At 41.2% G+C, this 12,779-nt stretch overlaps 1 protein-coding gene across 5 annotated transcripts in view; it reads left to right on the forward strand.

Annotated features, from left to right (window-relative positions):
• SLC24A2 (solute carrier family 24 member 2) overlaps positions 1-12,779 on the forward strand; it is a 242,931-nt gene that overhangs the window by 170,642 nt on the left and 59,510 nt on the right. For 3 of the 5 annotated variants that reach the window (XM_033122666.1, XM_033122667.1, XM_033122665.1), the window contains one exon: positions 6,267-6,317. The exons of the other annotated variants lie outside the window; for them this stretch is intronic. In XM_033122666.1, coding sequence (XP_032978557.1) covers positions 6,267-6,317 — 51 coding nt within the window. The remainder of the gene's footprint in view (positions 1-6,266; positions 6,318-12,779) is intronic. 5 annotated transcript variants of the gene reach the window in all.

Genomic DNA, 12,779 nt, shown 5'->3' on the forward strand with positions numbered 1-12,779 from the left:
ACACGTTGTCCCTGGCAAACGCATAAGTATTTGGGAGCCGCTTAGGGAAGTTGAACACAACTAACATCTATCCCCCGCAGGATGGTAAGCAGAGCGTCTACAATGAGTCAGTACGTCAAAAGTTTTTTTTGAGTGAGATTTTGAATTTGAAGGTTAATATATTCCTTTCCTTCTGCCTTGAGTAAGAAGTGAGGATTTATGGTTGTTCCCTCATTTACCTTCAATCTCTTGAAGATATTTTTTAAGTTAAAAAAATTACTTGCCTTGGCATGAACATTTCATATAAAAGCATGACGACGGAAAGCCTTTTACTGAATGGAAAGCAATGAATTTTGGTAGCCCATGAATTTTTTGATATGAAATCAAGCACAAAGCTTAAAATTGGGCTACATTAGAAAATATCTAACTCATAATTCATGTTTATTTTGATGAAAAATTTTCATATGAGAAGACAAGAGAAAAATGATTTATCCAGATACCCACCAAGAAACTTAAAAAGTATCTATTAATAGAGATCTACAAATACAAATGCCATATTGGTAGGGATTGGGACAGAAATGACCGGTAGTCAATTCTCAGACTTCCCAGCTACAAAATACGAAAACAAATGTTTTTACCTAATAATAAAAATTAAATCACAAATTAGTAAAATGAAAAAACATCTTCAGGCTAAAATGTTAGTACTGCAAAACATGGTTCAGGAAGTTAGTCAGGCAGCCTTTCTTTTGACAGTTTTCCTTTTGTTTAAGGGAAGAAGTCTCGAAGGTTTTGTTGACTTGCAAATGTCAAGAATAAACATTGGCATTGGTACCTGGCATCAGAGTTCGGATAGGAGTTAGATATTCACGTTGGCCCTGTGGAACAATAAAGAGGGGTACCCATTATTAAGGATGTCTGTGCCACCGCAGTGCTTTATAGACGTGCCCTCATCGGATCCTTCATAAACCCTCGTAAGGATAGGTGTGTATTGCCTTTGTCCCCATTTGACAAAAGAAAGAACTGAGGTGCAGACAGGATCACCCAGCTCCTAAGTAGTAGAGCCAGACTGGGAATGGTTGTCCTGTCTGTCTCACTGGGGAGCACTCTTAACCTTGATAGTGAGGTTATGGTCTCAAGAAGCCGCAGGCATCTGTCTGTCTTCCTGACTTCAGCAAGTCCAACAAACCAAAACGACCTAACCTCACATGTGGAAGCGTATGCATTTGTATACTTTTTAAAGAAATACGGGGAGAGCACATACTATGAGGAAAGCGCTGTTCGAGGTTTTGTTGGGAGGGTTCTAGAGAGGAGTAGGGTCTGTGCCTATAACATATGGACAACAGAGTTGGAGAGACACGCTTGTGTGCAAATATTAGAAGGGAAGGTACCTGGGTCCCAAGTTGGAACAGTAGTGGTCAGATGAATAAAGGGTCCACTTTTCACATCCTGCTCCCCTGGTGGTAGTCTATGTTTCAACTTTCCCCATAGATCTGAGAGTAGAAGAGCAGGACTGACGAAGAAATTTCTTTTAAATACTGTCCCCACCATGGCAAGTGGGGGGGCAACAAGATATCTTTTGTTGCTGAACAGCAAATATCTACTTAAAACCTCTATAAGTAGTGTTGAATTTGTTTTAACAAACCTGTGTAAAATACCATGTTCTCTAAACGCTCTGCTCCTTGTGCCATGGATTCTCCTTCACTCTTCTTGGTGGTGCTTGCAATAATGAAGCTGCCCATTATTGATTGTTTAGTGGGAGTCATTATCTCATCAACTCCTCACCACAACTTTCTGGGGGAGATACAATCATGCCCCCTTATAGCTGAGAACACGGAGTCTCAGAAAGGTGAAACAATTTGCTCAAAGTCACACAGCTAATAAGTTGCAGATTTTGGGTTCAAGCCTACACCTTAGCTTCCAAGCCCATGTTTTTTTGTTTTCTGAGGGGGTTTTAAATTTTTTTTTCAGCTGCAGTTGACATTCAGTATTATTTTATATTAGTTTCAGATGTACAGCATAGTGGTTAGACAATTATATAATCTATGCAGTGATCTCCCCAAATAGTCTAACACCCACCTGGCACTATACAGAATTGTTGCAACATTATTGACTACATTTCCTATGCCGTAGTTTACAACCCCATGATGATTTTGTAACTACCAATTTGTATTTCTTAATCCTTTCACGTTTTTTACCCCCAACACCCTTCCCCTCTGGCAGGCATCACTTTATTCTCTGTATCTATGAGTCTGTTTCTGTTTTGTATGTTTGTTTGTTTTCTTCTTTAAATTCCACAGATAAGTGAGATCATATGTTTGTCTTTCTCAATCTGATTTATTTCACTTAGCATAATACCCTCTAGATCTGTCCGTGTTGCCACAAACTACAATTTCTATTTTTTTTTTAAGTCATAGCCCATGTTTTTCACTTCCATTTACTACTGAAAGTAATCCTTACTTGGGTGTGATGTAATCCAGCATCTGTACACACCTCTTTGACAGGTTTTAGACAACTTTACCAAGAAACTACTCTCTGTATTGAGAAAGCCTTCATATTTAGGTATTCATGTGCAGTTCAAACCAATACCAAAAATAAAGCAGCTCTTCGGTTTAAAATATTAAAGAAGTTAATCATATTTTTTCATCTGTCACTTAAGTAATAAATGCTTATTCTCATTTACCGTGTTTCCCCAAAAATAAGACCTAGCCGGACAATCAATTCTAATGCATCTTTTGGAGCAAAAATTAATATAAGACCCAGTTTTATTTTACTATAAGACTGAGTATAATATAATATAATACCGGGTCCTATATTAATTTTTGCTCCAAAAGACGCATTACAACTGATTGTCCAGCTAAGTCTTATTTTTGGGAAAACACAGTATTTCGCTACCTCTACTTTTCATTCTGGTAAAATGAACTCAGCTTAGATGCTTCTGTTAACTTTCTGTTCTATATATGTCAGAATTTTAAGGCCTGAAATGTGACAAGTCATTTTTCTGCTGCTCCTGTGTGGGGAGATTTGCAGAAAAAAAGGTTGATAATGCAACAGGCCTCAAAGCTGAGGTGGAGCTGAGAAATGTTGGAAGGAGAAATCTGTGTCCATGCCCTTCTTCAGAAAGGAAAATTAGGAGCCCAAAACACTAGTTCTTACTCACAGATTCTTTGAGACCGAAGACAAGCCCCTCCCCTTGATTTGTCAATCGTGAAGTATGGACAAGAACTCAGAGGTACCTTAAAGCCAGGTCGTGATGTTGCTGACCAGACCTGGAAGGAAGTGGACTGAGGAATGACGAAAGATTCCACCCCTCCTAGAGATCCGGCAGTTTCGATGCCTGTGACCCCAGCTGTCCAAATGACATGGAAGCAAGTGTGTCGCCGTGATAGGCAGCATTCACAATCAGCCTGTAGGCTCATCTCAAACCACTGGGTTCTGGAGTTTTTGTCTTAGGCCGTGTGGGCTTCTTAGAGAAGCGTTATGGAGAAGAGGCACCAGGGGTACCCAGGATGATTTTCACTGGTGACTCGCCCCTCTTCTGATCCCGGCTCAGTTGACATAATGGACGTGACTAGAGAGTATCCAGTACCACTTTCGTGAACTCCCTCCCTCCCTCCCTCCTATCCCAAAGACACTCAGCTTGGTTTAGGACCAGTCTGAATCCTAATGCAATGGTGCTGAAGGTGTACTGGGTGCTCTCCGTGGGGAGTGTGTGACAAGGCCATGGCTCCATGGAGGTGAATTTCCACTTATGCCTCTCAGGCCACAGTGGCTGAGGCCACTGTCCCTTAGCGTCCACGGGCTATCGGACACCAGCCAGGTGTTGTGCTCTGACTTATGTGGGCATGTTGTGTTCATCCTGCTCGCATGTCACACCCCTCTTCCTGCACCCCCTTGAAGTCCTGGCTTGGGAAGAAAGCCCCAGCTCTTGGAGCTGCTGCCCTTGACCGCTCAAAAGCATTGGAGAGCGGAGTCACTGCCTCACCGTCCATTGCAGTCAGTGGTAAAGACCGCATTCCGGCAGGCTGCTTTCCTTCACGCTCTTCTCTGCCTTCTCTTTAGGAAGCAACAAACACAGTTCTCTTCACTGGACAGATACTGTTCTCTTGCTCTCCTTCCTCACTGTGTTTCACGTTCCTACCTCACCTATCGTTATTCAGCTTTTTATTCTTATTCCTTCTCTGCCACCATCTTTAGCCTCATTTTTGGTATGTTCTGTCCAGTTCTTGTCCCCCTGTCCCATTCACCAGCCAAGGAAGCAACTATGAAGCAATCTAGACATTTTCACAGCATAAGAATGTGTGAGCTTTGCCAGATATGAACAGTTCCGATTTTGACTACATGAAACTAAAATAATTAAAGAATATGATTGTATTTATTTATACCTGGTTCCCCAAAAGACAAGGTGAAGAATAATCACATCTGCCACAAGTACATGTTTGGCAGTTTGGGATTAATATGTGAAAGCAGGTGTATGCATACAGAGAGGTTGCATCTAAAAAGATTCATAAAAATGCAGTGGTGCATTTTTACTGTGTCAAATATGGTTTACACCCAACTTTGCAAACACAGAGCCACCCACGTTCTGTTTCCTGAGCAAATAAAAGAGAATGCCAGCTACTTATTCTACTGCTTTACCTCAGGGAAAGAGTAGAGGTTACAAAAAAATTATTTGGCTGATATAATTCATCAACTTACTGCAAGTTTACACACACACAGACACACACACACAAATGCATTATATGATGTATAGAACAACCGTAAACACATTTAATATTTATGAAGGTATTTAGATCATTTAAGAATTACCAACTTGTGCAATATCATATATACAATAGACTACTGTTCTTAAAATACCAGAAAAAATTATATTCCCCTGAAGGCAATCCTCAGAAGTCATTTTAAAAAACTTTCTTGTTATTTACACAAAATTCAATTTCTTATGTTGAAGCACTTGCATCCTTTGTCATGCATCTAACAAAATCCAGAATAGGCGGGTTTTTGCAGAAACATAAAGATGAGGTGATTTTTCTTCCCAAAGTATAATTTTGTATTGGTGTGTCAAAATAGCTTTAGGTAAAATTTTAGGCACATGAAAAAAGAATATATGGAGTATGTATAATATAGACATAAAATAGAAGCATATTTATTATTGTGTTTTTAGCTAGATCCCTCCTCTTGCACACAAAACCCATCAATTGTTAGTTGATGTAGATTTTCCATGGCCCCTCCAGTGAATGAGCCATGGAAGCATTCTGCAAAATCACAGGAATATCTCTTGAGTCTAATTAATTTCTTGAAGTTTACTGGGAGATTATTGTTTCGATAAGAAAAAAATATATATTTTTAACCTGCTCCCAATGTTGCTTGAAACAATCTGGAATTTTCAGATGAACAAGAATAAAGTTTGTATTTTAGAATTGAAGTAAAAAATAAAAACACAGAAATGGTGTGTTCCCACCTCCTCTCTCCCCCCACCCAAACTTCCACTCCCACCAGCTGACTCAGAACAGCTTGATTTCTGCCAGTGGTTTCCATACAGCTGAGTCCTTCGGCCACCGCCTGCCTCCTGCAGTCTACAAGCAGTGGATGATACCTTGGTCTGGGAGTGTGGCTGCTTTGTCACCTGTTTCAGCCAGGGCATCTTCCCTGGGTATATGCCTCCTTCTTCCTCCTGGAGCACTCTGCACCTTTCACAACTCTTCCCACTATGCTGCACCCATAGTATTCAGTGGTTTCTGTCTAAAATGCAAGATAGAAATTTAAAGGGAAGTTGAGAACCTGGTTTCTCATTTTGGGTTTTCCTATGTAGCCTTCCTTAATCTCTAGGAAGTGGTTCTATTGCAGATGAGCTGTGAAATGAACTTCTGGGACTGCTGTTCCATGGCAAGGAATCCAATGACTACAAGCCTCAGTGGGCCCGGACTTTGTCCTCACTCATCCTTTTCTCTTGGAGTGTCACCTCTACAAAAATGACAGGGCCAGGCTAGACCTGGTGTGAAGTTATCTTTGCCAAGTATTCTGTGTCATCAGATGTTAAAAATCACTGTGTCCTATTCTGTAATGCAGGGCACATCCTACCCCCAGTGGAATAATGTATTTTAAGTGATTTCTGAAAATGGGCCGTGAAAGCTGTCTGCCACATGGCCCGTGTTTGCACATCTCTCTATAGTTACGATTGCGGAATTTGACAGTATAACTCTGAATCTGATTAATTAAGAATGTGTAAAAAAAAGTTCTTGCATTACAGCTCGTTCCTTATCTTTGTGTCTTTTACTGTGATGTTGTAGAACTTGGATCATATGGAAAACTAAAATATTATGACACAATGACTGAAGAAGGTAAGAATGATTTTAGAATTGTATGCATTGGCTTTTTTTCATTTGTGGTGTCTGTTGCTTGCCCATTTTTTTTTAATCTGTTTTTTTTTTCCTCTTTGCATGACTTCAGTGACATTGTGTGGTTTGTTATTCTTTCTGAGTTTTTGTCTAGTTTTTGCCATCGTGTTTATTTGGAATTGGAGACGTGCAATACCATGGGTAATCATGTTATTCCATTCAAACGATCCAAACCATCTCAATTGTGTAACACACTCAGAGAAATGGTGTCAGCAATGTAAACACAAGCACACACCCACTGTGTCAGTACTGTTTTCTCCCCATGTTCACAACAACATATAGAAACACATCCAACCAATACTCGTCTTATAATATGCCCTTAATTGCAGAGGTGGGGGAGGGGAGTGTCTGTTCTGGTGATGTGCCGACTGATGCAAAGGAATGAGCGATCTGAAGTAACTTCTAGACTCCAAACCAGCTAGAGACCTGTTTCTGCTGCAGAGGGCTGTAGGCTCATGTCCTCAGCTCCCATAATCCCTGTTAACTCGTCTGAGAATGTTACTCTGAAAGGTGAAGGTCACCATTCCAGCCAGCAGAATTGTTGTATATATTGGAGTTCACGCTCTGTGAGATTGGGCGTATGATTTTAACCATTTCCCCTGAGTAAATGAAGTCTGGCAGAGATTTACTTTGAAATGTATTGACTAATGAATTCCAGGCATTATCCCAGAGCAAAACCTTGCCCCAGTCAGAATCACTTTTGTGAAATAAGTTCACCCTGGAACAGAATTTGAAATTTTTGCATTCTTATAAAGGGAGTCGTCCTATTGCCCTACCCCCCACCGCACCCCCACACAGTCCTCCACCTTTTGAATAACACGTAATATTTGTAAATGATGAAAACATTTGGGGTATTTCCATGACGTTTACACTGATACTGGGAAGAAATCAAAAGGTACCCTAGAAGGTGAATCTGCTAGTTTTATCCTCCCAAATGTGTTGCACATCGTGTTTTCAGCTCCTAGTATTTCTACGTTGCCTTAGCCTGCCAAAGTTCTCCTAGTGGTTTTGCATGCAAGAGGCAGAACATCTGACAGCCCTTGGTAAGAGGAAGCCCCTTCTCAACCCGTGGCCACTCTGACTTGTGCACAACACCTGGGCCTTCTCTGCTGCTATCCCTGTGCTTTCAGTTAACCACTGTGATGTCTCCTAAAGCAGCAAGCTCCAGGATTAGCGTATCACATGTGGCCCTATTGTAGCCCGGGCCCTCCCGACAACTTGGGGAAATGCAGTGAGAGCCCCAAGGGCAAAAAGCTACCTGTGGATACAAGTGTCCTACCACTGAGAGGATAGAAAGAGTAACCCATACCTTAACGGGTGCCTCTGTCCCTGCTGTTTGTTTTTATTCCACGTCTTCAGACCACTGAAGATTTTACTGTTGAAACCAAAGCTTGGGACTCACTGATGTTATAATTTAATTGCTCCTCTTGTTATCTCCCTAGCCCTAGCCTCAGTTTCATGACTCAGGTGGCAGGTGGGTTTGTTAGATTCTACCCGACCTGGCACACACTTTACTCTTTTTACTTGTCCTGTCTTTTTTCTTCTGCCCTTAGCTTCCCATTGACAAGGCAGCTTCTGCCTCCCTGTGGCCTCAGTTGCCCCATTTCTCTTACCCGGTTTCTTTCTTTCTTCTTTTCACATCCATTTGAGCAAGTGTTGCCATCCAAGTTCTCCCTTTCTCTTCCTCCCTACACTAAACAATTCAAGGTCACATGAAGATGTAAAAATGCTACTTCCAATTTGATAATTATACTTGATAATGGCTGGGCTTTCTAGGCGGGAAAGCAAAGTCAAAAGAATACCTGCGATGAGAACCATGGCTGGCCCTTAGCAAGACTGTGAAATTGTGTTTGGGGGCCCGCCCTGGTGACCTTAACCATTTATTTTCCTTCCCTTGACTTCCCTAACCCTTCATGTATATCCCTTTGTGCTCTATTCTTAGCTAACATCCATCCCCATGACAGTGATAACTAATAGTAACTAAGGCAGCATTTTTAAAGTGTGTTCTATGAAATCCTAGTTTCATATGATGTCACTAGGAATTTCGTAACAACCCAGAAAAAAAAAAAAGAAAGAATGATTGAGTTCATAGTTAAATAAGTGAGAGAGAGTCTAAGTTATGTTAAATGGGTTTCTTTACCATGTGATGTGCTGGAGCTTTCCATATGCTGCTGTGTGCTGCAGCATATAGTAAATCGTAAAGAGGGATGGACTTTGCAATATTTCCCCGACTTCTTTGATCAGAGAACCCATTCTTCCGGGGAGCCTTTTGTGGAACTGTTTTGTAAATGCTGATTAAGGTGTTATTTTTCACCTGGACTAGGAACCTCTGAAAGATTAGCCTTCTAAACAGATAGCAATCCCTCTCAGATACTCATAGAAAGGATATTTTGGAACAGGAGGTCTCCATCTGTTGACATCAAATCACACCCTGGCAGCTGCCTCCACGACAAGCTAATTCTGGGATTCCATCTAAAAGACTCAAAACCAGCTCAGTAATCTCAGACCTGGCAGCAGCCATGTGTGACTTTGTTAGACTCTCAAGTGCCTCTCCCTCCCGTTGAAAATAGTAATAATAACTGTGATTTATGTCACTTCCATTTGTACAGTTTAAGGAAGTATAATTAGATGAAGTATAATAAGATGACGATATTTGGGGCAATAGTGGACGAGCTAGCCTTAAGGAAATACCCCCCTCCATTTAAGCATTTTTTTCACATTTTTAGATATGTGTGATTAGGCCTTGAGCAGAGCTTTATTGTGATTGTCACTAGTCATTATTTGTAACTATTTACAGGGAATTCTCTGAAGTTCGTGTGATGTCAGCCGCTTGCCATGAGGCCTATTTTTATCCCCTAAAGTGGAAAATGGAAAGATGCATTATATATGCCACCCTCATCCTAAGAGAAATTGATGATTTCTTATGTATATAAAATTGTCCTGCACAAATTCGGCTCATTAGTTTAGCACCTACTATATGTGACTTCTTCTGCTAGGCACTTTGGGGGAACACTAGGCTGAAAAGTGGGCCATCTCCCCCCCCCCATGGAACTTATAGATCGGGGAGAAATAAAACACAGCAATCACTGAGCCACCAGGAAGAAAGTGGCAAAAGTATCCAGAAAAAGATGACAGACTATAGGAGGAGGAAAGCTTACCTTCAACCAGGGGAAGATTTTCTGGAGAAAGTGATCTTTGAACTGGGCCCCAAAGTAAATATGACAGTAAATATGAGGTTAAGGAAGAAGAAGTGGTAAGTTCCAACCTACCAGGCTGCGAGAGGGATGAAAAGCCTTTACTGGGTGTCCCCCACCCCACCCCCATATGAAGCAATGCTATGGGCTTCGTATTTTTTATGTCATTTAATCCTCACAGTGATCCCACAAGGTAGATTTTTATTGAAGATGAGAAAACCAAAGCTCAAAGAAGTATTTTATTAAGATGAGGAAACTAAGACTCAGAGAAGCAAAGCAGTTTGCTCCAGGACACATGGGTAGTAAGTTGGGATGTAGGACCTAAGCTCAGGACTGTGGCACAGCCAGGCACTGCCCTCTGGGCTCCCCTGTGGTTTGCTGTAAAGGTGGTATAAAGAACTGGACCATTTCAATTGGCTACGGTATAGGGAGTGGGAAGAAAGGCTTGATGGAGACCTGATCATGGGAAAGCTTTGAACCACAGACTAGAGTAACAGCGTCATGGAGTAAACAATGAGCTACTGAATAAAACACAAACCCCTACTCGAACACTTTCCCATAAAAAGTTTATTGTAATAAAACAATATACTTACTCTTGAACACTGAACAAGATCATGACATTTTTACAAAATTTGTTCATGCCCTTAGAGCCCTCTCCCTCCCTCCCTCGTGTTCAGGTGCCCTAGAACCTAAACTGGAGCAGTTCCCTGGGCCACACCCGACCTCCTATCCCACCCCAAGCCAATCAGAATTTGATCCACTCATTCATTCATTCCCTAAAAAGTTAGTGCTGACGGTAACCGACAACACTCAGTATGTTGCAGGCACTAGACTGGGTGCAGGGAGACGAAAGACAGTCCTTCTCCTAAAGAACTCACACTCGAGTAGGGGACACAGGCAGAGAGATGAGCAGTGGGGGGGCTGGGGGAGTCCAGTGGACGGCATCTTGTTGAGGTGCCTGGGGAAATGAGGGCAGGCTTCCCGGAACAGACGATGGCTCCACTGCCTCATTCCTACTTCCCAAGGGGACAACTGTCCTACCGGCCATCGAATACTAATGTGTTCACTTAGCAGTCCCTGAGCACCTGCTCTCTACGAGATAGTTTACTAGATTTGATAGATTAGTGGGCTTCACTCCTCTCAAGGACTATATGTTCTTTCCAGAGATGCAAACGAATTACTCTAGAAGTCGTCTTCTGTGACCTCAGCTCCCCCTGCGTGGCAGTCCTCTCTTTTTCTCCTCATGGGGTGATACTGCCTATTCTTGGAAGAGCAATCTCCAACTTTACTTAAAGTTAATAACCCATAGTTTATGTCTCATCTGCAGAAACAGAATTTCGTACCATTTTGTCAGTCTGGAAAATTCTCAATAAATAGAACTTGGCTTCCTTACCAAAATTACTCTAAAAGAAAATGTAGAAAGCTAGTTCAAAAGAAAACAAACTTAAGCAATAGAATAGTGACTTAAAAGGAGGAGAGACCTTTTCACCAGTGGCATTACACAGAACTACTAATTTTTGCTATTGGGAGATCAATATTCATAGAAACATACAGGTAGGTAGGTAGACAGAAATCCTCACTAATATCTTGCTAAAAAGTGATGTATGGGGAAGGCTGCCTACAATGCATTTTCCTAAATGCATTGCTACTTAGAAGCCATTCCGGAAAAATAATTTCTCCGCTATTTAAAAAGTCAATTTTTGTTCATTTGTATAAGAAAAAACATATATAAAAAGTTGTTGTGATACTAAGAGCAAAAATTATAATGATCTTTTCCTTAATGATATTAAGGCTACTGTTTTCATGGCAACCAACGGCCCCTTTACCAAGCGGAGAAAATAATAATATCTTACATGAATGAATCATGGGGTCCTAAATTAGGTGTGTGGCTGAGTTGTGAAAAAACCCATTATCTCGAAACAAAAGCACCTTCAGGTCACACAGTCAAGCAAGTCATTTGATGTTCTTAATTGCAGTAAAGTAGTCCAGCACTGTTTCAAAGAGAAATTGAATTTTGGAATACTATGTAACAGTGTTTTTCATTGCCCAAGATGTATGCTCTGAAAATGTAGTCCTAAAACAAATCCTTGGCATTATCTGTGGCCTTCACATTATGTTTTAATCCTTTCTTGAATGGGTGAGACTATGTTCCATACACTGATATGTCAGACAGGATAGGTTCAGCTGTATATAGTAGAAAATCCAGATTAACAGTGGCTTAAATCAGATAGAAATTTATTTCTCTCTCAAGTAAAAGAGGTCCAGAGGTAGGCTGTACATGGCAGGTATGGAGGCTCCACAATAACCAAAGACCCAGGCTCCTTCCATCCTTCTGCTCTGTCATCCTAGTGTATGATTTTCAACCTCAAAGGCACCTTCTGTCATGGTCCAATAGGCAGCTGCTAGAGCTCCAGCCATCACATGCGTATTCCTGGAGGAAGGAAGAGCCAAAGTGATTTTCCTCCAGTTGTTTTGTCTTCTATTTAAGGAAACTTCCTTTTAGATCCTCCCAGTAAAACTACCCAAAACTCAGTCACATGGCTATACCTAGTTTCAAAGAAGCTTTGCAATGTGGTTTTTTAAACTGGATCGTTTCTGTCCCTGAATAATTTAGGCATTGTGTCATTAGGTAATGAAAAGGGAATAGATATTAGATAGGCAGCATGCGATGTCTCCACAAAAGAGACATACCCCTTTTGTATGACTGTATGCTGATGGGGAAAATGGAGAACGGAGCAAAATATGTGAGGGATGTTGAAAGTTCGTGTTAAGTTTGAGGTATCTATGAGATATCCAAATGAAGATTAGCAAAACACAGTGGATATAGAATCTGAAGCTTGGGAGAGAGGTCAGGGCTATGGATATAAATTTGGGAGTCACACAATGTAGGTGTTATTTAAAGCTACAGGACTGGATAAGAATACCTAGCTAATAAACAGAGAAGAAGCCAAAGATTGACACTGGGGGCTCCAAAGTTTAGAGTCTGGGAAGAAGGGGGCATCCCAGCAAAGGAAACTGGGGTGAGCAGAGAACCAGGAGAGAGTGGCATCCCAGAAGCCAAGAGAAGAACTGTTCCATAGGAAAGCAGTGAAAAGGTGAGAGCATCAATGAATTGACCGAAGAGCTCAAAGAATTGTTGTAGTAAGGACATAAAGAGTGATAGACAGAAAGTGCGATACTTCAGATCAGGACTTTGGGAGGAGTGCCGTTA

Source organism: Rhinolophus ferrumequinum, chromosome 12 (assembly GCF_004115265.2).
Source record: "Rhinolophus ferrumequinum isolate MPI-CBG mRhiFer1 chromosome 12, mRhiFer1_v1.p, whole genome shotgun sequence".
In the NCBI taxonomy this organism is placed as follows: Eukaryota; Metazoa; Chordata; class Mammalia; order Chiroptera; family Rhinolophidae; genus Rhinolophus; species Rhinolophus ferrumequinum.